This window comes from Suncus etruscus, chromosome 16 (genome assembly GCF_024139225.1).
Source record: "Suncus etruscus isolate mSunEtr1 chromosome 16, mSunEtr1.pri.cur, whole genome shotgun sequence".
Classification (NCBI taxonomy): Eukaryota; Metazoa; Chordata; class Mammalia; order Eulipotyphla; family Soricidae; genus Suncus; species Suncus etruscus.
The window spans coordinates 65,040,380-65,061,657 of NC_064863.1; the positions used below are offsets into that span (position 1 = coordinate 65,040,380).

General features: G+C 39.5%; 1 protein-coding gene across 1 annotated transcript in view; it reads left to right on the forward strand.

Annotated features, from left to right (window-relative positions):
• The window catches only part of ART3 (ADP-ribosyltransferase 3 (inactive)), a 108,389-nt gene extending 88,719 nt beyond the window's left edge, over window positions 1-19,670 (forward strand). Inside the window, exons 4-8 of the mRNA XM_049790311.1 lie at window positions 5,973-5,996; window positions 8,923-8,952; window positions 15,462-15,494; window positions 16,412-16,444; window positions 19,287-19,670. Coding sequence (XP_049646268.1) covers window positions 5,973-5,996; window positions 8,923-8,952; window positions 15,462-15,494; window positions 16,412-16,444; window positions 19,287-19,423 — 257 coding nt within the window. The 3' untranslated portion in view covers window positions 19,424-19,670. The remainder of the gene's footprint in view (window positions 1-5,972; window positions 5,997-8,922; window positions 8,953-15,461; window positions 15,495-16,411; window positions 16,445-19,286) is intronic.
• The last annotated feature ends 1,608 nt before the right edge of the window (window positions 19,671-21,278 follow it).

Genomic DNA, 21,278 nt, shown 5'->3' on the forward strand with positions numbered 1-21,278 from the left:
GCAAGTACACATTTCCTACCACTCATCTGTTCTCAGGCACTTGTGTTCTTTCTAGATTCTGGCTATCATAAGTAATGCTGTGATGAATATAGGAGTGCAGAGGGCTTTTCTGCATTGTGCTTTTTCTGCATTTTAGGTTCCTAGGGTGTATCCCTAGGAGAGGTAATACTGGATCATATGAAAGCTCAATTTCTAGTGTTTTGGGGGGACTAACCATTTTTCCCCCAAAAGGCTGAACTAGTTGACATTCCCACTAGCAGTGAATGAGAGTCCCTTTCTCCCATATCTACACCAGCACTGATTGTTCTTTGTGATACGTGCCAGTCTCTGTGATGTGAGATGATACCTTATGATGATACCTCTTCATCTCTCTAATGATTAGTAATGTGGCACAATTTTTCATGTGCCTTTGGCCATCTTTATTTCTTCTTTGAGGAAATATCTGTCCATTTATTCTCCCCATTTGTGAATGGGTAGATAGGCATTGACTTTTTAAAGTCAGAACTGCTTGAGGCAACGGTGTTGTCTCTTCCTTTTCTATTTAAGATCATATTGATGACATAAGTCCAAACCAGATCACAGAAACCATACTATTTCCAGGGAAGGTTATAAAACTACTCAGTTGGAGCAAATGAGTTCTCAAAGGATAGGGTAGGGAGTTATAAACAATGAATCTGAAAGCAGAGTGCTGACTCAGGGGTCTGAATGATCATCTCTACAGAGGTCTGAATGGAGCTCAACAAAATAGACAAATACTAGCTGTTGCATTTCGCCCTTAGGATGGGCTCCAATTGTAGAATTAAATAATTAACGATGGTTGCTGGATGGAGAAGGATGGAGGCCTTTATTCTTAGGTCATGGCCTCATGGCTCCGCAATTCCCATTCAGCTGACGGGTCCCATGTTTAGGTGAACTGCGGAATCACTCATCCAGAGATAGGCATCAGGAAGCATCAACTTTATTCATGCCCTATCCACCACATGTGTGGCCTATATCATAACCTTTTAAGCATTCCGCCATTCTTAGCTAGCCCTGCATCTTAACTCCTTTCAGCCATCTTCCCTTTGACCTCCATGCTGGCAAAAGACCAAAAGAGAGCCCTAATCCCCTCTGGTCAAAACCTTATCCACCCATTCCAAGACCCCTCCCAGGAAATGGGCAGGGTCTTGCAGGTAAGGTCAAGTTACCTAGGAAGAATGGGGGTTTGAGGCTTAATTCTACACTAGCCATTAAAGTTGATGGGCTCCTCCTTTTAAAAATATGCTTTACTTTTTTTTTTCTTTAGTTTATGGGCCACACCCAGCAGTGTTCAGGCTTATTTCTAGCCTTGCACTCAGCCATACCTTCTGGTGAGTTCAAGAGAGGATAGAGATATGGGATGCCAGGGATCAAACAAGTCAAGGCTAGTGTATTAACCCACTGTATGATTGCTTTTTAATCCACTTTGATTTGACTTTTGTGTGTGACATTAAAGAGAGGTCTGAGTTAAATTTTTTGCATATTGTTGACCAGTTCTTCCAACACCACTTGTTGAAGAGGATTTCCTTGCTCCACTTTGTATTTCCTTTCCCTTTATCAAAGATTAATTGATCATATACCTGAGGGTCAGCCTCAGGTATCAAGTTTTTTGCATTGTTGCAAGAGTCTGTCTTTAATTCAATATCATACTGTTTTAATGATGACTGTTTTAAAGTATTGTTTGAAGTTGGGGAAAATGATGCCTCCTGTCTTCTTTTTCCCAAGGATTGCTTTAACTATTCATGAAGGTTTATTGTTCCATATGAATTTTAGGAGTACTTGATCTATTTCTTTCAAAAATGACCTGAGTGTTCTAATAAGAATTGCATTAAATCTGTATAATGTCTTGGGAAGCATTGCCATTTTAATAAATGAATCTTCCCAATCTATAAACAGGGTATGTTTCCATTTCCTTGTGTCCTCTTTTATTTTTTGAAGAGAAATGGTGACTAGGATACAAAGATTGCCCCTGGAATGGGAGAAACTATTCACCCATCTGATAAGGGGTTACTATATAAGACATATAAGACACTGGTAGAGTTTAACGAGAAAAAACATCTAACCCCATTCAAATTTGGGAGGAAGGTTTAATAGATATTTTTCTCAATGAAAAAATACAGATGGCCACTAGCCTAGGGTGAACCTTGGTTTTATCCCTCAGCATCCCACATGGTCCCCCAAGCTAGGAGCGATTTCTGAATACTTAGCTAGGAGTAATCCCTGAGCATCATCAGGTGTGACCCCCCCCAAAAAAAAACAACAAAAAGAACAAGAACAATCAGTAATAGAGCAGTACTGGAGCAGGTGTGGGAGAAAGGGACTCTAATGCACTGCTTGTGGGAATGTTGATTAGTCCAACCTTTTTGAAAAACAATATGGATATTTCTCACAAAACTAGAAATTAAGCTTCCATATGATCCAGTCATACCACTTCTAGGAATATACATTGGAGTACCATAGGAGTTCTCCACCTGGCAAGAAAAATTCAGAAAAACCCTTTGCATTCCTATATTCATTTCTGCACTATTCCCAATAGCCAGAACCCAGAAACAACCTGTGTCTCAGAAGTGTAGATAAAGAAACTTTGGTACATCTACACAGTGGAACTATGCACCTGTTAGGAAAAATGAAGTCATGGAATTTGCTTCTACTGGATGGATATGGAGAGAAAAATGAGTCAGAAAATAGGGATAGGTATGGTATAGAATGATCGCATTCATTTGTGGGATACAAGGGGAAAAAAAGATAGTATGGTGATGATATTCAGAGATAAGAAGATAAGGAAATATCTGTATATCTGGAGATAAGGGCCAGGAGAACCAGTCCATAGTAGGAAGCTTGCCACAAATAGGGGAGCAGTACAGTTAGGATAGAGAAGGGACCACTATGACAATGATAATTGGAACTGATCACTCTGGACAAGAACTGGGTGTTGAATGGAAATAAAGTGATATGCTTGGTACCCTTTCATTAACAATAGTGCAAACTACAGTGTCTAAAAGAAAAAAGGAAGAGAGACAAAGGGAAAGAGAGAGAGCTAAAATGTCTGTCCCAAATTCAGGTGGGGAGAGGGTGGGATGGAAATTGGGGACATTGGTGGTAGGAAATATTTATAGGTCAGGGCTGATGTACATTGTAACTTTATAACCATAGTATTTAAATAAAAGGAAAAAAATAAAAGAAAAAAATCAGTGCTTAGAACCATCTGGAAGAATTTTTGGACTGTTGATGCATATTTATAGGAAGGGGGAGAGCTATTCACTGTCATCATCCTCCAGACTCATCCAACAGATTTGTTCAAACTATTCGATCAGGGCCCAGAGAGATAGCACAGCGGCGTTTGCCTTGCAAGCAGCCAATCCAGGTCCAAAGGTGGCTGGTTCGAATCCCAGTGTCCCATATGGTCCCCTGTGCCTGCCAGGAGCTATTTCTGAGCAGACAGCCAGGAGTAACCACTGAGCAACACCGGGTGTGGCCCAAAAACAAACAAACAAAAAAAACTATTCAATCAATTGAATCAATCATAAAATCGGTTGGATATATATATATATAATTTAATTATAAGGAATTTTCAGAAATAAGGGGCTGATGAGGCAGGTATGAAGTTCATGGGACAGGTTTCCAAAAAGGTCAGGCTAGTGGACCTAGGGGAGTATTATAGCAGGTAAGGTGCTTGCTTGCATTGTTGATTTATCCCTGGCACACTATATGGTCCCCCAAACCCTGCCTAGAGTGATCCATGAGCACAGAACTAGGAGTAAGCCTTGAACACAGCTGGATATGGATCTAAAACAAAAAAATTAACAAATAAAAAACATTTCTAGTCTAATTTAAGTGCAGAAACTTAACTAAAGGTGCCATTCAGACTCTTAATCAATCTGTAATATTTTTTGAAGCAAGAGAAACTAGACCCAGTCATCCGAATTCTTCCATCTCAAAAATAGGAAAACTTGAAATTACAGAAAGCTTATCTCTTGCAGCGAAGAAACCTCTCAGGACTTCCAGTTTCTTGATAGCTAGATTTGTGGTTAGATTCATGAGCTATCTCAGCACACAAATGAGACCACAGGAAATTAGGCCAGAGGCATTTGGAAGCTTCCTATGACCTGCTGGCACCCACTCTTGATGCTTTTTTCTTTGCCTTTACTCACTGCTATGGCATATTTTCAAGTTTTGTTGGAATCACTGTGGCACTGATGACTTTTTATAGGTTCAATCTATATTACAGACTGGGGGAATAGTATGTCGCAGACCCAAATTCAATCCCTGGCACATGGTTCCTGGAGCATGTCTGGGTGCAGTACTGCTGATGTGGGCTAATAATCTTGGCACTGAAAGGTCTATACAGTACCCCATCCTTGGGTCCTTTCATTGAACCTCCAGCCATTTTGGCCAAGAATCATTGGGAGTGCATGTTTGCATTGGTTAGATGCTCAGCACAGCATATGGTCCCAGTGTACTGAGAGGAGTAATCTCTTAGCCAAGCCAGGACACACACACACACACACACACACACACACACACACACACACACACACACACACACACCCTGTCCCACTCTACCAAAAATAGTTCTATTAGATGCCATGTTCCTAGTTCTTAGATGACATGTTCCTAGTCTTATCAGGATTTTCTTACTTGCAAATTGAGGACAGACCAACTCATTCTAAAAATGTAAAAGGTCTTTATTCATATAGTTAAGATCTTGAAAATCTTATTGATATTTAAAATTTTTTTAATTTTGATATATTTTTATTTATTTATAAGAATTTTTAATTCGTTGATGGACAGGAATTGTCAATAAAGGAGTAAATTAATTTTTTTAGAACTTTCAGTATTTAGGGAGAGGATTAATCAAACAAATTAATACATTTTCCTAACTTTTGCAGACTAAACAGACTTTACTAGATAAACTAGATAGATTAAACTAGGTAGACTCTTTGGAAATCACGTGAAGCAATCATTCAGTTATAAAGATAGCTAAAGAAACTGAACTCCTGAAAGGTTAGATGCTTTACCAAAGGAAATATTGGTAGCAGTACTAAGAAAAATCTGCATGTTCTTATATTTCATTGCACTAAATTATGGATGAGACCAGAACTGAGATTATCAAAGGTAGACAAGTTTCATCTCCTTACTATGGTAGATTGTCTAGTAATAAAAATTTTTTATCTTTGTTTTAGGGCTAAAAACTACAGATTGTGTGGAGAATGCAGGTAAGTTATGCATTTAAGTATTATCTATAAAATGTTACTTCTTACATGTGGGGCCGATCCATCCACACAGTTGTCATTTGTCAACAGTTGTCATTTTTTTAATTACCAGTTGTCATATCAATTCATTACCAGTTGTCATTTTTTTCAACATGGAGATGTGCAAGTAGCTTTGCAGGTGCCTCTGCAGTTTGCTCTGTCACACACTCTTAAGTTTCCTCAAAAGGTACATTTCCTTGTGTACGCAAGTTGCATACTGTGCTCACCCTAGCCTGTTGTATATGAAAATCTTTCCATAAGATTATTCTTTGCCTGTTGTCCCACCTTTACCTTCCAGGTGGGGGCGCTGTGGAGAGCCGAATAAATAGTTTGGGATGGAGGTTTTCAGCGTCTTTTGCCAGAGTTGGCTGGCTGGCTGGCTCAATGTGTGTTTTGGAATAGCAGCTGGCTGACAAAGGACTCTCTTCACCCAACCTTTTAACCCTTAACCTTCATGTCTGTGTGGATTATTTGCGCGGATAAATATTACCAAGATCTCCCCCAAAAGGGGACAAGAGCATGAGAATCAATTTCTCATTCTGGGAGCTCTTTGTGGATACTCAAACTATCAACAAAGGAGTAAACGGGACCCAACAAAAGGGACAACACTAGCCTACCCTTACTCAGGAGACTAACATCAGTTGCCCCTACCTGATTATATGCACAGATCTAGACTCATAATTTCATGTTTGGCTGTCATAGGAAGTAAAATTTGGGAGGAACATAGTGGAGGAATACAGTAAATGATTCAGATGAAAAACACAATGGTGATGTAGTCTGCCTTCACTTCTGGGGAAAATAAGAGGATATAACAAAAAAAAATCCTTTAGAGAGGACTATGGGAAAGATTTGGGTAGGTTAACAAACAAGAATATTTGGTAAGAGCATTATCAAATAGATGGGATGACTTTGAACCATAGTTGACAGAAAATACCATGGGCTGAAGCATGCTCTATGTAGATCCTCTTGAAGATTTCATTATTTAAAAATTTAAAAATGAGGATCCAGGGACTGGAGAGATAGTGTAGCAGGTAAGCCACTAATATGGCCAACCCGATGTTGATCCCTGGTACCCAGGTGTTCCCCACAGACCCTCTAGGAGTAATTGCTTAGTGCAGATTCAGGAGTAAACTCTGAGAGTCAATGGATGTGGCACCCAATCAAAGCAAAACAAAAAGAAGATCCAGGGACAGAAAAGATAGCATGGGGGTTACAGAAATTGCCTTTCATGTGACCAATGCTGGTGTATTTCCCAGCACCACATATGGTCTCAAGAACACTGCCAGGAGTGATTTTTCAAGCACAGAGCCAAAAGTAAGTCCTGGGGTGGATAAAAAGGAGGACCCATGTCTGGCTTTCATCCTGGCTAGTTTATATTTTTAATGAATTCTTACATAATGAAATTTTAGCAATATGATTTTATTTCTGACAACATATTTTGTGTATGCCTTAATCATACAGATTTTATTTTAACGTATTTAACATTTAAATATTAAGATGGACTGATTTTGACATGCGTGTATGAACTTAATCATATGTAATGAAAACATGTTTGTATTTTAGAATATTTGCAAACTATCTATGTATTCAGCCCTGGTAAGTGAGTACAAATATTTTTTATATCATACCTGTATAAGATGTTTACTAGCTTTTTCATTTTACCTCCCCACAACAGAGAGAATTGTTTTTTCTGAAAAATTGGACAATATAGGAACATTTAGGGAATAAAGTTAGCAAGACTTGACGAGCTAAGTTCTCTCTTGTGCAGTGTTCTTATGTATAGTTTTGGTTTTGATCTTTGAGACAAGTCTCTATGACACCAAACATAAAGATGAAAATAGAAAAGTTATCATTTGCATCTCTCAAATATGCTGATATTTGGTATCATTGACAAAAATATCTGAATTATTAGCATTTTCCCTTCTTGGTTTCCACTTCCAGGGATGTGACCCAAATGCCTTCTTTGCCTTTAAATTCTATATTATGGGGATGGAGATATAGTTAAGTTTAGTGTGATAGAGATGTAGCTCAGCATTAGCTCAACCGAGCTCATACCTTGCACATGGGTTTGATCCCCAGCACCAAATCCTTCCTTAAGAACTAACTGCTGGAAAGTACACCTCAGTATGCAACCAAGAATAGCCATTGAGTGCTGCTGAGTGTGGTTAAAAAAATATTTATTATGTGTTTTGCTATGTGTACAACTTTTACAAATTATAGAAAAAAAGTATCTAGCCTTTACTTATGTATGTAGGGCTCAGTCAGCAACATGTTTTACTCTTGCTATTGCATCTACTAGTTGTATTTATCATTTCACTGCTAACTTCTTTATTTTGCATTTATTTTGGAGGGGCTACCCGGATGGAACCAGGGACCTCTTATTTTAAATTTATTTTTGAATCACTGTGAGATACTTAAAGTTGTTCATGATTGTGTTTCAGTTATACAATATCTAACAGCCATCCTTTCACCAGTACACATTCCTCACCACTAGTGTCCCAGCTTGCTTTACATCTCCCCTCTCTCTTTACCCCCCCTTTTTTTTTGGTTTTTGGGTCACACCCGGCAGTGCTCAGGGGTTACTCCTGGCTCTATGCTCAGAAATCGCTCCTGGCAGGCTCGGGGGCCATATGGGTTGACTGGATTCGAACCACTGTCCTTCAGCATGCAAGGCAATGCCTTACCTCCATTCTATCTCTCCGGCCCATCTTTTATCCCCTTTTAATTACTGTTTTACAATATGGTTACCGAAGGGGTATCACGAATATCACTTTACCTATTTGTGGCACCTAGTTCTTGCCCAGTGATCATTCCCAACTATTATTGTCATAGTGGTCTCTTCTCCACCCTAACTGCACTTTTTCACTCTTTGTGGCAAGCTTCATACCATGGACTAGTCCTCCTGGTCATAATCTCTACTGTTTCTGAATATTATTACCATACTGTCTTTTATTTTTCTTATATCCCACAAATGAGTGAGATTATTCTTTATTTTTTTCTTTTTGGGTTTTGGGCCACACCCGGCAGTGCTCAGGGGTTACTCCTGGCTATCTGCTCAGAAATAGCTCCTGGCAGGCACAGGGGACCATATGGGACGCCGGGATTCAAACCAACCACCTTAGGTCCTGAATTGGCTGCTTGCAAGGCAAACATCACTGTGCTATCTCTCCAGCCTCATGAGATTATTTTTTATCTATCCCTATCCCTTGGACTCATTTTGCCCAGTATAATACTCTCCATATCCATCCATGTATAGGCAAATTTCATGACTTCATAGTGTATGTCTTTGTGTACCACCGTTTCTTTAGCCACTCATTTGTTTTCAGGCATTTGGATTATTTCCAGATTTTGGCTACTTTGAATCATTCACAACTAACTTTTCAAAGCATACTTTTTTATAGCTCACAGATCTCTAGGAGACCAGCTATATGTGACATTTTCCTTAGTATGAGGAGACCAGATAAAGGCTTCCATTAATCTATTTATGTTGTACTTAAACTCTGACAAAGTTATCAAATAGCTCATTGGATTATTGAATATGATGTCATTGGTTCTTTTATCATTTGCAAATAATTTTACAATTTTAGTAACTATTGAACTTAAGTAATTCCAACTTATTTTGTTCTAACATTTTGTTTATTTTATACCATAGTTGAGAAAAGCCAGAACCTTGAAGAACCTGGTAAGACATACTAAGTTTTGGTTGCTCTTATTCTGAGGACAGCTCCCCTTAGGTATGGTAGCAGATAGGCTTGGAAGATGATAGGACTCATGTTGATGTCCTAATTTGTCTCTGAGACACTCCTGAGTTTCAGTCGAGATTCTCTCAGAAGTTGACAATGTAGCTGTCGGGCCGGGAAGGTGGCGCTAGAGGTAAGGTATCTGCCTTGCAAGCGCTAGCGTAGGACGAACCGTGGTTCAATCCCCCTGTGTCCCATATGGTCCCCCAAGCCAGGGGCGATTTCTGAGCGCATAGCCAGGAGTCACTCCTGAGCATCAAACGGTTGTGGCCCAAAAACAAAAACAAAAGACAACGTAGCTGTCTCTTTTTTGGGGGTGGGGATTTTTTTTTAATTGTGGTCAAAGTGAATTACAATTATTTCACAGAAATATTTAAGGCACATAGTGACAATGAATAAGGGGCATTCCCACCCCAATGTTGTCTTCCCTCCACCCCTGTTCCCAGCATCCCATATCTTCCTCCTTTACCCCCATAATGCTAGTGTAATTGTTCCCCACTTTTACAGCTTATTGTAAATTGGGTATCGATTCTATTGTCATTGACTATGGGTTTGGTGTTCAAGTCTGATCATTTTTTATTTCCACTAAATGTTTGTTTGACTGTATGGTCTTGGTACCTTCCATTTTACCCCCTCAAATTGTGAGGCTGAACAAGATGGTTCCAGTAATGTGGTTCTGTTGGAGATAAATGAAAAGACAAGGAACAAGAAAACAAAAACAAATGCAAAAGCCAAAGGGGAAATAAAAAGAAACTAGGAGGATTCTAGTGTTATAAATTTCCCTTTAGAAGGAAAGAGGAAAAAAAAAAGAAAAGAGTAACAAAACAAAGCAAAACAAACAGAAAAAAAAGACAATAGGGCAGTAATAACAAAAGTACAAAAAAACAAAAAGAACAAAAAAAGAACAAACCCAAAAAAGAAAAAAAAACAACAACTACTTAAAAAGGGTTTGTAAAAAAAAGAAAAGGTTTGTGTTTCTTTTTCTTTTTTTTTTTTGCCTAGGTACAGTAAATACTGGGGAAATTAGAACAGAATTCCCTTGGCCTAAGTGATACAGGGTTTCTCTGCCCTTGAAGCATACTGCCATGAGAACAACTACATATTCTGTACACACTCATTTTCACATCCCGAGTTCTTTTCATGGTGCCAGGGAACTTTCCGGTCACTTGTGGATGAAGATATCACATCTTTGTAGGTAGAGATCTTTTTATTTGCATAGGTCATAGGACGAAGGCTAGAGAAAGCTTATTTTATTTTATTTTATTTTTTTATTTTTCTAGAAGTTCTCTTCCATCTCTGTTGTTGTAATCAGTCTTCTGTAATTAGTAGTCTTGGTTTTTGCTCAGATCCTAGAACTGAACCTAGGTTAGAGTCTTTCAGTATGGTTCCAGAAGTTCTGCTCAGTTGCAGTTGTCAAAGTCAGACCTCTGGAATTAGAGATCTTGGTTTTTGTACAAATCCTAGGCTGATGCCCCAGCTAGGATCTTTCTCAATGAATCCTCGATAGGTTCTGCCCAGTCCATGTTTGTCAAGATCAGTCTTCTGCAGTTAACTTTATTTTGGTTTTTGCATAGATGTAGTAGTCTCTTTATCACCTTGCACTTTTTTTTTTTTTTTTTTTTTTTTTTTTGTTTTTTGGCCACACCCGGTGACGCTCAGGGGTTACTCCTGGCTATGCGCTCAGAAGTCGCTCCTGGCTTGGGGGACCATATGGGACGCCGGGGGATCGAACCGCGGTCCGTCTCCTAGGCTAGCGCAGGTAAGGCAGGCACCTTACCTCCAGCGCCACCGCCCGGCCCCCACCTTGCACTTTTTAAGTCAACCCAGCAGAGTAGGTAGGCATACAGAGGAACATATCCTAGTGATTCCTATAACCTCCCAAACTGAACCAACATGATCTGGAATATCTGAACAGAACTATCAATACTGAGAAAATTAAAATGGTAATCAAAAGTCTTCACAAAAACAAAAACTCAGGCCCAGATGGATTCACTTGCAAATTCTTTCAAAGCTTTCAAGAGGACTTACAGCCAATCCTTTTCAGGTTCTTCCAGGAAATTGAAGAAACAGAAATACTCCCAAATAATTTTTAACGAAGCAAACATCACCTGATACCAAAAGCAGAAAGAGATGCCACAAAAAAGGCAACTACAGACCAATATCCTTGATGAACACAGATGCAATTATTTTCAACAAAATTCTAGCAAATAGGATCAAACGACTCATCAGGAAGGTCCTACACCATACCAAGTAGTACTGATTCCAGAGATACAAAGATGGTGTAACATATGCAAGTCAATCAACATAATACATCATATCAAAAAAAGAAAAAAATTATATGATCATATCAATAGATGCAAAGAGAGAAACTGATGAAATCTAACACACCTGCTCATGATAAAAATTCTCAACAAGATGGGAATGGAAGAAACTTTTCTCAATATATCAAGACCATTTACCACAAGCCCATGGCAAACCTACTCAATGGGGAAAAGCTGAAAGCCTTTCCTTTAAAATCTGGCACAAGACAAGACTGCCCCTTCTCACCACTACTATTCAACATAGTACAGGAAGTACTTTAGCAATCATAGCGATCGGCAAGAAAAAGATATCAAAGGCATCTAGATAGGAAAGGAAGAAGTCATACTCTCACTGTTTGCAGATTACATGATACTATATTTAGAAAACCCTAAAGACTCTACCACAGGGGTCTCAAACTCGCGGCCCGAGGGCCGTTTCCAGCCCTCCATACATTTTGTGGCCCTGCTCTAGAGGAATCTTTTTTTTGTTTTGTTTTGTTTTGTTTTAGTTGTTTGGGTCACACCCCCCAATGTTCAAGTCTTACTACTGACTTTGCATTCAAGGACCACCCCGACTTTGCCTCCTGCGGCCCGCAGGTAACTTGAGTTTGAGACCCCTGCTCTACCAAAAGCTTCTAGAAACAATATATTTGTATAAGAAAGTGACAGCCTACAAAATTAACACGCAGAAATCCACGGCCTTCTTATATACAAATACTGATGGAGAAGAAATAGACATTAATGAAACAATCCCATTCACAATAATGACACAGAAACTCAACTACAATGGAGTCAATTAAAGAGGTGAAACACCTATACAAAGAAAACTACAAAATACTGTTCCAAGAAATAAAAGAGGACACAAGAAAATGAAGACATGCCCTGTTCATTAAAATGGTAATACTCCCCAAAGCATTGTCAGGTTTAATGCAATCCCTCTAAGGATAACCATGATATATTTCAAAGAAGTAGATCAAGCACTACTTACTAAAGCGATCCGAAGGAAAGAGAAGATGAGAGGCATCACTTTCCACAACTTTAAATTGTACTCAAAGTCATTAAAACAGCAAGGTATTGGAATAAAGACAGACCCTCAGTTCAATGGAATAAACTTGAGTATTCAGAGAATGTTCCCAGTCATATAATCAATTAATCTTTAATAAAGGGACAAGAAACACAAAATGGAGCAAGGAAAGCCTCTTCAACAAATGATGTTGACAACTGGTCAGCCACATGCAAAAAAACAAACTCGGACCTTCTGTCTAACACCATGTATAGAGGTAATATCAAAATGGATTATAGACCTTTATATCAGACCTGAAACTATGACATATAGAAGAAAACATGGGCATGACATTGAGACCAGAGGCATCTTCAAGGAGGAAACACCACTGTCCAAGCAAGTGGAAGCAAAGATAAACAAATGGGACTACATTAAATTGTGAAACTTCTGCACTGCTGCATTAATTATTAATTATATATAAAGTCCAAGTGGTGCATAGATGGATGGTGAGGCCTTTCTCGGCCTGGCCCATGGCTCTAACCTCCAGGTGTGGCTTCTAAACTAAGCTTTATTCAGCAGTCTCATCAGCTGCCCTGCATCCCTCCTGTGTCTGCCTCTCTCCTTGCTGTCTCCCCCTCTCCCCAGGCCACTTTTAATTACCAACCCTAAGCCTCTCCCAGATCCAGGTGAGTTAGGAAGGAAGTTGGGGAAGGGGATAACACTGCACTTCAAAAGAAATAATGACTAAGATACAAAGGTCCTCTAGGGAATGGAAGAAACTACTCATCCAATACCTATCTGTATTTATCCATCTAATATCTAAGATATACAAGGTACTGACAGAACTTAACAAGGAAATAAAAGCTAGCCCTATCAGAAAATGGGGAGAAAGGCCAGAGAGATAGCGCAGTGGTAGGGCATTTGCCTTTACAGAGCCAATATAAGGTTCGAATCCTGTGGTCCCCAGTGCCTGCCAGGAGCCATTTCTGAGCACAGAGCCAGGAATAACTGCTGAATGCTGCCAGGTGTGACCCAAAAAAAATCCCCAAAGAAAACAAATGGGAGAAGAACTGAACAGGCATTTCCTCAAAGAAGAAATACAGTTGCCAAAAGGCACATGAAAAAATGCTCCATGTCACAAATCATCAGGGAGGTGCAAATCAAAACAACAATGAGGTATCATCTCACACCACGGAGACTGGCACACATCACAAAGAAAAGAACAACCAATGTTGGCAAGGGTGCCATGGAGAAGAGAATTTTCATTCGCTGCTAGTGGTGGGAATGCCATCTAGTCCAGCCTTTCTAGAAAACAATATGGATATTCCTCAAAAAAATTAGAAACTGAGCCTCCATATGATCCAGCAATACCATTCCTATGGATGCACACTAGGAACACAAAAACACAATACAAAAAAAGTCCTCTGAACTCTTATGTTCATCCAGCACTATAATAGCCAGAATCTGGAAACAAGCCAGGTGCTGAACAACAGAGGAGTGGCTAAAAAAAGTGTGATACATCTACACAATGGAATACTATGCAGCTGTTAAGAAAAATGAAGTCATGAAAGTTTCCTATACATGGATGGACATGGAAACTATTATGCTGAGTGAAATTAGTGAGAGGTATAAGGATAGGCATAGAATACATAGAATAGTCTCACTTGTCTATAAGAAAAATAAAAGACAGCATGGTAGTAGATCCAGAGACAATAGAGATGAGGACTAGGAGGATCAGCCCATGATATGAATGAAGCTTGCCACAAAAAAGCAGTGAGTGCAATTAGGACACTAACAGCAATGACAGCTACCATGACAACGATAGTGAGGGAAGCAGAATGTCTCAGAGACAGGTAGGGAGTGGGTGTGGGGGAGAGAAGTGGGTTGGGACATTGGTGGTGGAAAATTTGCACTAGTGAAGGGTGTGTGTAGATTCTATTACCGAACCAACTACGAACATTTCTGTACCACAGTGCTTAAAAATTTTTTAATTAACAAATAATTTTTTGCTTACTTGGAGAGATGCTGGGTCAAAACCTTTAATAAATAACCTTATTCATCAAAACAAATTAGTTAAAATATCCTCAGTGGAATAAACATTCTCTCGACTTAGAGCACTTTTCTGATATAAGTAGCCAAATTTAAGAAATAAATACTTCAAACTCATTTAATGAAATAAGTTCCTAGTTTCATCCTAATTTCACTTTCATCCTAATTTCTAGTTTCATCTTTAGGAATGGAAAACCAAAAGCCCACTGTTTCACCTGGTAAGTAATCTTTTACTTTCTCTCTCAGATTGATTAGGAAAAATGAATACTAAAACTGAGGATACTATAGGATACGGAGTTTAAGCAATGTATTCAGGTAGCACATAGGACTACACTTTCTGGGTTATGTTCCTCACAATGCTACCAAGAACTTTTATTGCCCAGGTCCTCAAACTATGGTCCACAGAGGACATTTGTATAGCCCACCAGGTGTTTTTACTGCAACTGCCTGCTTGAGAAGGACTCATCCCAGGCCGCAGTGTACATAATTGGAATGTGCTCCACTCTCCGACTACCCTCCATCTCAGTCTCTCAATGCTTTCTTTCAGTCTCAGGTAGGGGTCCTCAAATTAAGGCCTGGCCAGCCACTATTGCTGTTTTTCTTTTTAAACTATAGTCTAGCCTTCCAACAGTCTGAAGGACAGTGAATTGGCCCATTAAAAAATGTGAGGGCCTCTGTTTTATTGTATATCTCCTTACCATATAATTCTATAATTTTTCATAAACAAAATAAACAGAAGTTTTTGAAATTCGGGCCTACATTGGCTTTGTTCACTCAGAGCCTTTGTAAGATGTTATTGTTCTTAATTTTCTTTTTCCTTTTAAGGTTGATGATGGGGCAGAAAAAAGGTAACGTTAGGGACCAGAGAGATAGCACAGCAGTAGGGTGTTTGCCTTGCACACTGCCAACCTGGGATGGATCCGGGTTTGATCCCCGGAATCCCATATGGTTCCAGAGCCTGCCAGGAACAACTTCTGAATGCAGAGCTAGGAGTAACCCCTGAGTGCTGCCAGGTGTGGCCCACCCCCCCAAAAAAAAAGGAAAAAGAAAAAGGGTAACTTTAGCAATGAACACTGACCAATCTTTATTTCTGTTTTAGGTATGAAGAGCCATGAGCCTACTCAAAGACCTGGTAGGACAGCTTTCTTTTCACTGCCTATGCCCAAGTGTGAGGTGGCTTTAAAGAGAATATTTTTAGGAGATAATTATTCCTGTATATCTGTCTGTTAGCTGCCTGCCAGATTTAGCTGGGGAAGGCAGCCGAAAGTGCCTTCAATCCCTTGTATTCACTGTGCTGAAAAAGAAATTAAGTTTGCAAACAGAATCGCTAGATGCAAGGAAGCTCATTCAACCTCTTCCGGGTTTTACAGCTAAAGTAATCAAGAAAAGGCTCAACTCTATCTAACATCTGTTAGCTTTAGCTGACTTCTCAGCATCTAGGATCACCAAGTAACTAAACAGCAATATTCTGACACAGACACTCAGTGAGAAGACTAAGTCTGACTTGAATGAGGATTGCGATAGCTAGAACTTTTCAAGAAGCCAAGTACTACAGTACTTAGTATGTGTTAATAAGCAAAAAGATTGAAGGAAATATACTAAGAATTTTAAGAATGAGGGGCCAGAGTGATAGCACAGCAAGTAAGGTATTTTTGCCTTGCACATGGCCAACTGGAGTTCAAATCGCCTGCATCCCATATGGTCCCCCAAATCTGCCAGGAATGATTCCTAGGTTCAGAGCCAGGATTAACCCCTGAGCACAGCCAGGTATGATTCCAAAGTAAAAAGAAGAACTCCAGGGGCCGGAGAGATAGCATGGAGGTAGGGAGTTTGCCTTGCAAGCAGGATGGTGGTTCGAATCCGGGCATCCCATATGGTCGTCCGAGCCTGCCAGGAGCAGTGGAGAGCCAGGAGTAAACCCTGCGCGCTGCTGATGTGTGACCCAAAAACCAAAAACCTAAAAAAAAAAAAAAAAAAAAAAAGAACTCCAAAAAATTTTATAAAATGTTATAATTTCATAAGACTTTTGGTCATTTACTTCTCATTTAGGAATGAAAATTCCAGAGCCTATTTCATTATCTAGTAAACATACCAAAGGAAAATAGGACCTGTTTTACAAGCATTATATTCTACAATGTGATACAGATAACTATATTTGTCTCTAGGATAGTAGAAAGATCCTGAGGGTACAAAAAGTGTTTGTACAATATGGACACATACTAAGCACCATGTCTTTTTTACCTTGGGCATCTAAATATAGTATGTAGGAAAAGTACTTTCAAGTAAAGCAAAAATTTTAGCCTTTTGATGGAAACAGAGACATGGTAAAATGAAAGAAAATCAAAGAGCACAATTGAGTAAAGTAATTCCCCCCAAATAAAATTAACTTCCCCCAATCTTACACATAACTCTCATCTCTCAGACTCTTAGGGGTTATCAGACTCAATGATTTTTCTTTTTAATTAATAGGTATATTGTTGAACTCAAAATGTTTCTATTTTAGATAGTTAATGTCAACAATTCTTGTAGGAAGCCGCATTTTTCCTAGTTTGTGTCTATTCAATATAGAAAGTGAGAAATTTAAGTTTTCCTTATAAAAGAATTGAACATTTATAGTACATCAAACAATTCTTACAGGTACTGAGGACAACTGGAATTTTATTTTCTAAAGCAATTCTTTACAGTTTCTCAAGCTTTTTAAAACTGACTCTCACCCTTCCTGTACTCCTGTCCTATTGGTTGGTCCTAGTATCATGCTGTGGCCTTTCTTTTCTGGTTTTAACCTGTAGCCCCCTGGAATAATCTGGGATTCCACAGGAGCCAATATAGTTCCCAAATGGTCCCCTGTTTGAGGAAGGCTGCTATTCAACTATATATAGAGCAATGGGTTTTCAGCCCTCCTTATTTTATGACAACTATTTTTTATAAAGTCTGTACTGTCCTGAAGTAAAACTCAGGGCTTAAAACATGCCTGTATTCACCGCCCCCCCCCAAAAAAAGACATTCTAATAGATAAATGCCTAGATTATACTGTGACATCATTACTTTTATACAAATAAATTCATATTTTAGAGTAGCAGCTTTTAATGAACTATGTAGTTATAAGTAAAATTATACAGCAGGTACTAGATAGTGCAGTTATTGAAACTATTAAAATTATTCTTGGGCTGGAGCAATAGCACAGCGATAGGGTGTTTGCCTTACACGCAACCAACCTGGAACAGCCCAGGTTCGAACACCAGCATCTCATATGATCTCCCAAGCCGGCCAGGAGTGATTTCTGAGTGCAGAGCCAGCCAGGAGTAACCTGAGCGCTGCCAGGTGTGACCCAAAACCCAAAATTAGTAAATAAAATTATTTAGGTTTTGTGTTTGAGCATTAAAATAGGTTAGTCTTGTTATAATCCAATGTTGCATTTGGTATGTGTGGAAATGGGCTGGAAGGCAAAATACTGCAGTCAGAAATACTAATCTTACATCTCTACACCAGTTATGAAGTGATAGCCTGACAAACTTTCAGAGCCTCTTTGGGGACAATCACTGTTAAAAAAAAAATCACTGCTCTGTAATCACAAATAATGCATGAATATGTTTGCCTGGCCATTTCCCATCAGTGTTTGTAAAACTGCGTATTGTAAGTATATTGTATACTGGCTATTTTCTTGGCTTATGAAATCGAAATGGTGATCCCATTATAGTACTCCCAGTCAACCCTCTTCAGTATACTTTTATTTTTGGGCCACACCCAGTGACGATGACACTCAGGATACTCCTGGCTATGCACTCAGAAATCGCTCCTGGCTTGGGGACCATATGGGACACCGGGAGATCAAACCACAGTCCGTCCTAGGTTAGCGCGTGCAAGACAAATGCCCTGCTGCTTGTGCCACCGCTCCAGCCCCTCTTTTGTATACTTTATCATTATTATTACTTTTTGTTCTGTTTTTGGGTCACACCTGGCAGCGCTCAGGGGTTACTCCTGGCTCTGTGCTCAGAAATCGCTCCTGGCAGGCACGGGGGGCCATATGGGATGCCAGTATTCGAACCACTGTCCTTCTGAATGCAAGGCAAATAAATGCCCTACCTCCATGCTATCTCTCTGTGGCCCCCTTTAGTATACTTTAAACAAAAACTTAAACTAGCTGTTTCATGAGTATACACATAAAAATGTAAATAGAAAATTGCTAAGAAATTTTAGAGATCTGCTAAAAATAGGCAGAGGGAATGCAGTTAGGGCAGAGAAGGAACCACTATGACAATGTTGGAAATGATCACTCTGGACAAGAACTGGGTGCTGAAAGGAGATAAAAGTGTTTTGCATGATACCCCTCCAGTAAAAGAAAAATGTCTGTCCCCAGTGTCTAAAGGGGAGGAAGAGGGAGAGGAAAAAGGAAAGAGGGAAGAGAGAAGAAATGTTCTTCCCTGCAGGCAGGGGAGGGAGTATAGGAGGAAAACTGGCGAAGTGAAATGAGTCCTGGTAAAGGGTGTTGCATATTGTATGGCTAAAACTTAATCATGAATAACTGTGAAAAAGAAAAAAACCAACTGTATTATGAACCACTTTGTAACCATAGTGTTTAAAGTACTAAGAATGAGGGGGGATTATAAAAAAGTTCATTAAAAATCTGTATTAGGGGCCCAGAGAGATAGCACAGCGGCGTTTGCCTTGCAAGCAGCCGATCCAGGACCAAAGGGGGTTGGTTTGAATCCCGATGTCCCATATGGTCCCCCGTGCCTGCCAGGAGCTATTTCTGAGCAGCCAGGAGTAACCCCTGAGCATCACCGGGTGTGGCTCAAAAATTAAAAAAGAAAAATCTGTATTAGATATTAGAAAGTTTATGTGTTGAATTTCTTTATTCAAGATCTATGGTACAGGTATTAAAGATGCCCCATGTCTAAGACTATGTTCTCATTCACAGCTCCAGGTCCAGCTCCAGCTCCAGCTCCAGGTCCAGGTCCCAAAACCCATCCTTCAGCATCCTCCAGCAAAATGCTCCTTCCGTCACTTGGGATGGTCATCATTTTAATCAGTACTCCTGCTCTAAGTGTTTTTGTCGTATAGTCTGACACATTTTTTTTTATTGCTTGAAATGCAGTACAGGGATCCCACAGAAAAAAAACAAGTGTTTTTCACTTGTTGGCCAAAGTAAATTGATAAAGCAAGAGCTATGCATTTGTTACTCATTTTAAAAATTCAAAATTTAAAAATTTGTCATAGGATTTTCTCATTTATTTCTGTATTAATCTTATGATTGCAAAAATACTGTATACTTCTGATTGAATTAAATAAATATTATTAAATATGCTTATTTATTTTCAGATCAATGAGTGGTAAACATGAATTCCTGAATTAGTTTACTCATCCTTGAATGTTTTTGTGTTCAAATATCATCATCCTAATCTTTCCTTAATATATTAATACCATATAATTCTATAAACATAGATCAAGTGATTTATACATATAACTCAAATCTCACCTTAACTCCTGAATAAATACATATGCTAATAGGACATTATTAATAAGCAGCCAATTTACACACAGGCTTCTGTAACTGACTTACACTTTGTTATTTCCAAAACGTTCAGTTACTTTCAAAAATATAGGAAAAGTGAGTAAAAAGGTTTTATGTCCTTAATTCTGCCCTTTAGCTCTTCTTACATTCAGAATTTTAAGTAGACTTAAATTTATTTATTTATTTGTTTTTTTTGGGGGGTCACACCCGGCTGCGCTTGGGGGTTACTCCTGGCTCTATGCTCAGAAATCGCTCCTGGCAGGCTCAGGGGACCATATGGGATGCCGGGATTCGAACCACCAACAGTCTGCATGAAAGGTAAACGCCTTACCTCCAAGCTATCTCTCTGGCCCTAGACTTAAAGTGGACTTAAGAACTGTCAATTTGGGCCCAGAGAGATAGCACAGCGGTGTTTGCCTTGCAAGCAGCCGATCCAGGACCAAAGGTGGTTGGTTCAAATCCCGGTGTCCCATATGGTCCCCCGTGCCTGCCAGGAGCTATTTCTGAGCAGACAGCCAGGAGTAACCCCTGAGCACCGCCAGGTGTGACCCAAAAACAAAACAAAACAAAACAAAACAAACAAAAAAAAGAACTGTCAATTTAAGACTGAGCACAACTTCTGGTAAATTGTGTTGAAGGCAATTTAGGTCCTGATGCCAAAGTAGGTCTTTTCTTTATCTGCCCAAATCTAGAACTTACCACTTTCTGGAAACGAGGTATAGACCTTAACTAGGTATCTGACAAGCTACGTGAATGAGCTAGGACCTCGTCAACTTTACATATGCAGTCAGTAGTGGGGCAGAAATCCAGAAAGTTACACCTTTCTATAAAAAGCAGACTTAGGGCCCTTCATGGAGTTACATGGGTATGTCATGGAGGTACTATCCCCTACTTAAAAGAACAAGGAAAATTAAATGCTAAAGAAGTGAAGATGATATACATGATTAATGATATGCACACCAGATAAAACTGATTAGAAGGGGGGAGCAGGTCTGGAACAGGGCTACCACAGGAAATAATCCAAACCAGGCTGAAGAGAGATGAATCATGGGTCCGGGGATCTTTCCACCATGTGGAGCCAAGAGGCAGAGGCCAACCTGAACTGAACTGCAGTATTTATTGGGCAGATAGGTCCATCTCCATGGGGGGGTCAGGGGGAGAGATTAAGGTAAAGAGCCTATTTAGAGGTCTTCCCACCCACAGGGATCTTTGACATGTAAAAGAGGAAGTAAGGGTGAAGGCCAACATGGCCATATTTTCAGGCTAAAGACTGGTTAACCCAACACTCACCAGAACAACTCTCCCTACTGTAAGAGGGCAGGACATGGAGTTTAGATGAACAGAAATTTCTTCCATATTTGGAAGGAAATAAGTGCTTATCTTCTAGGACAAAGATAAAATATG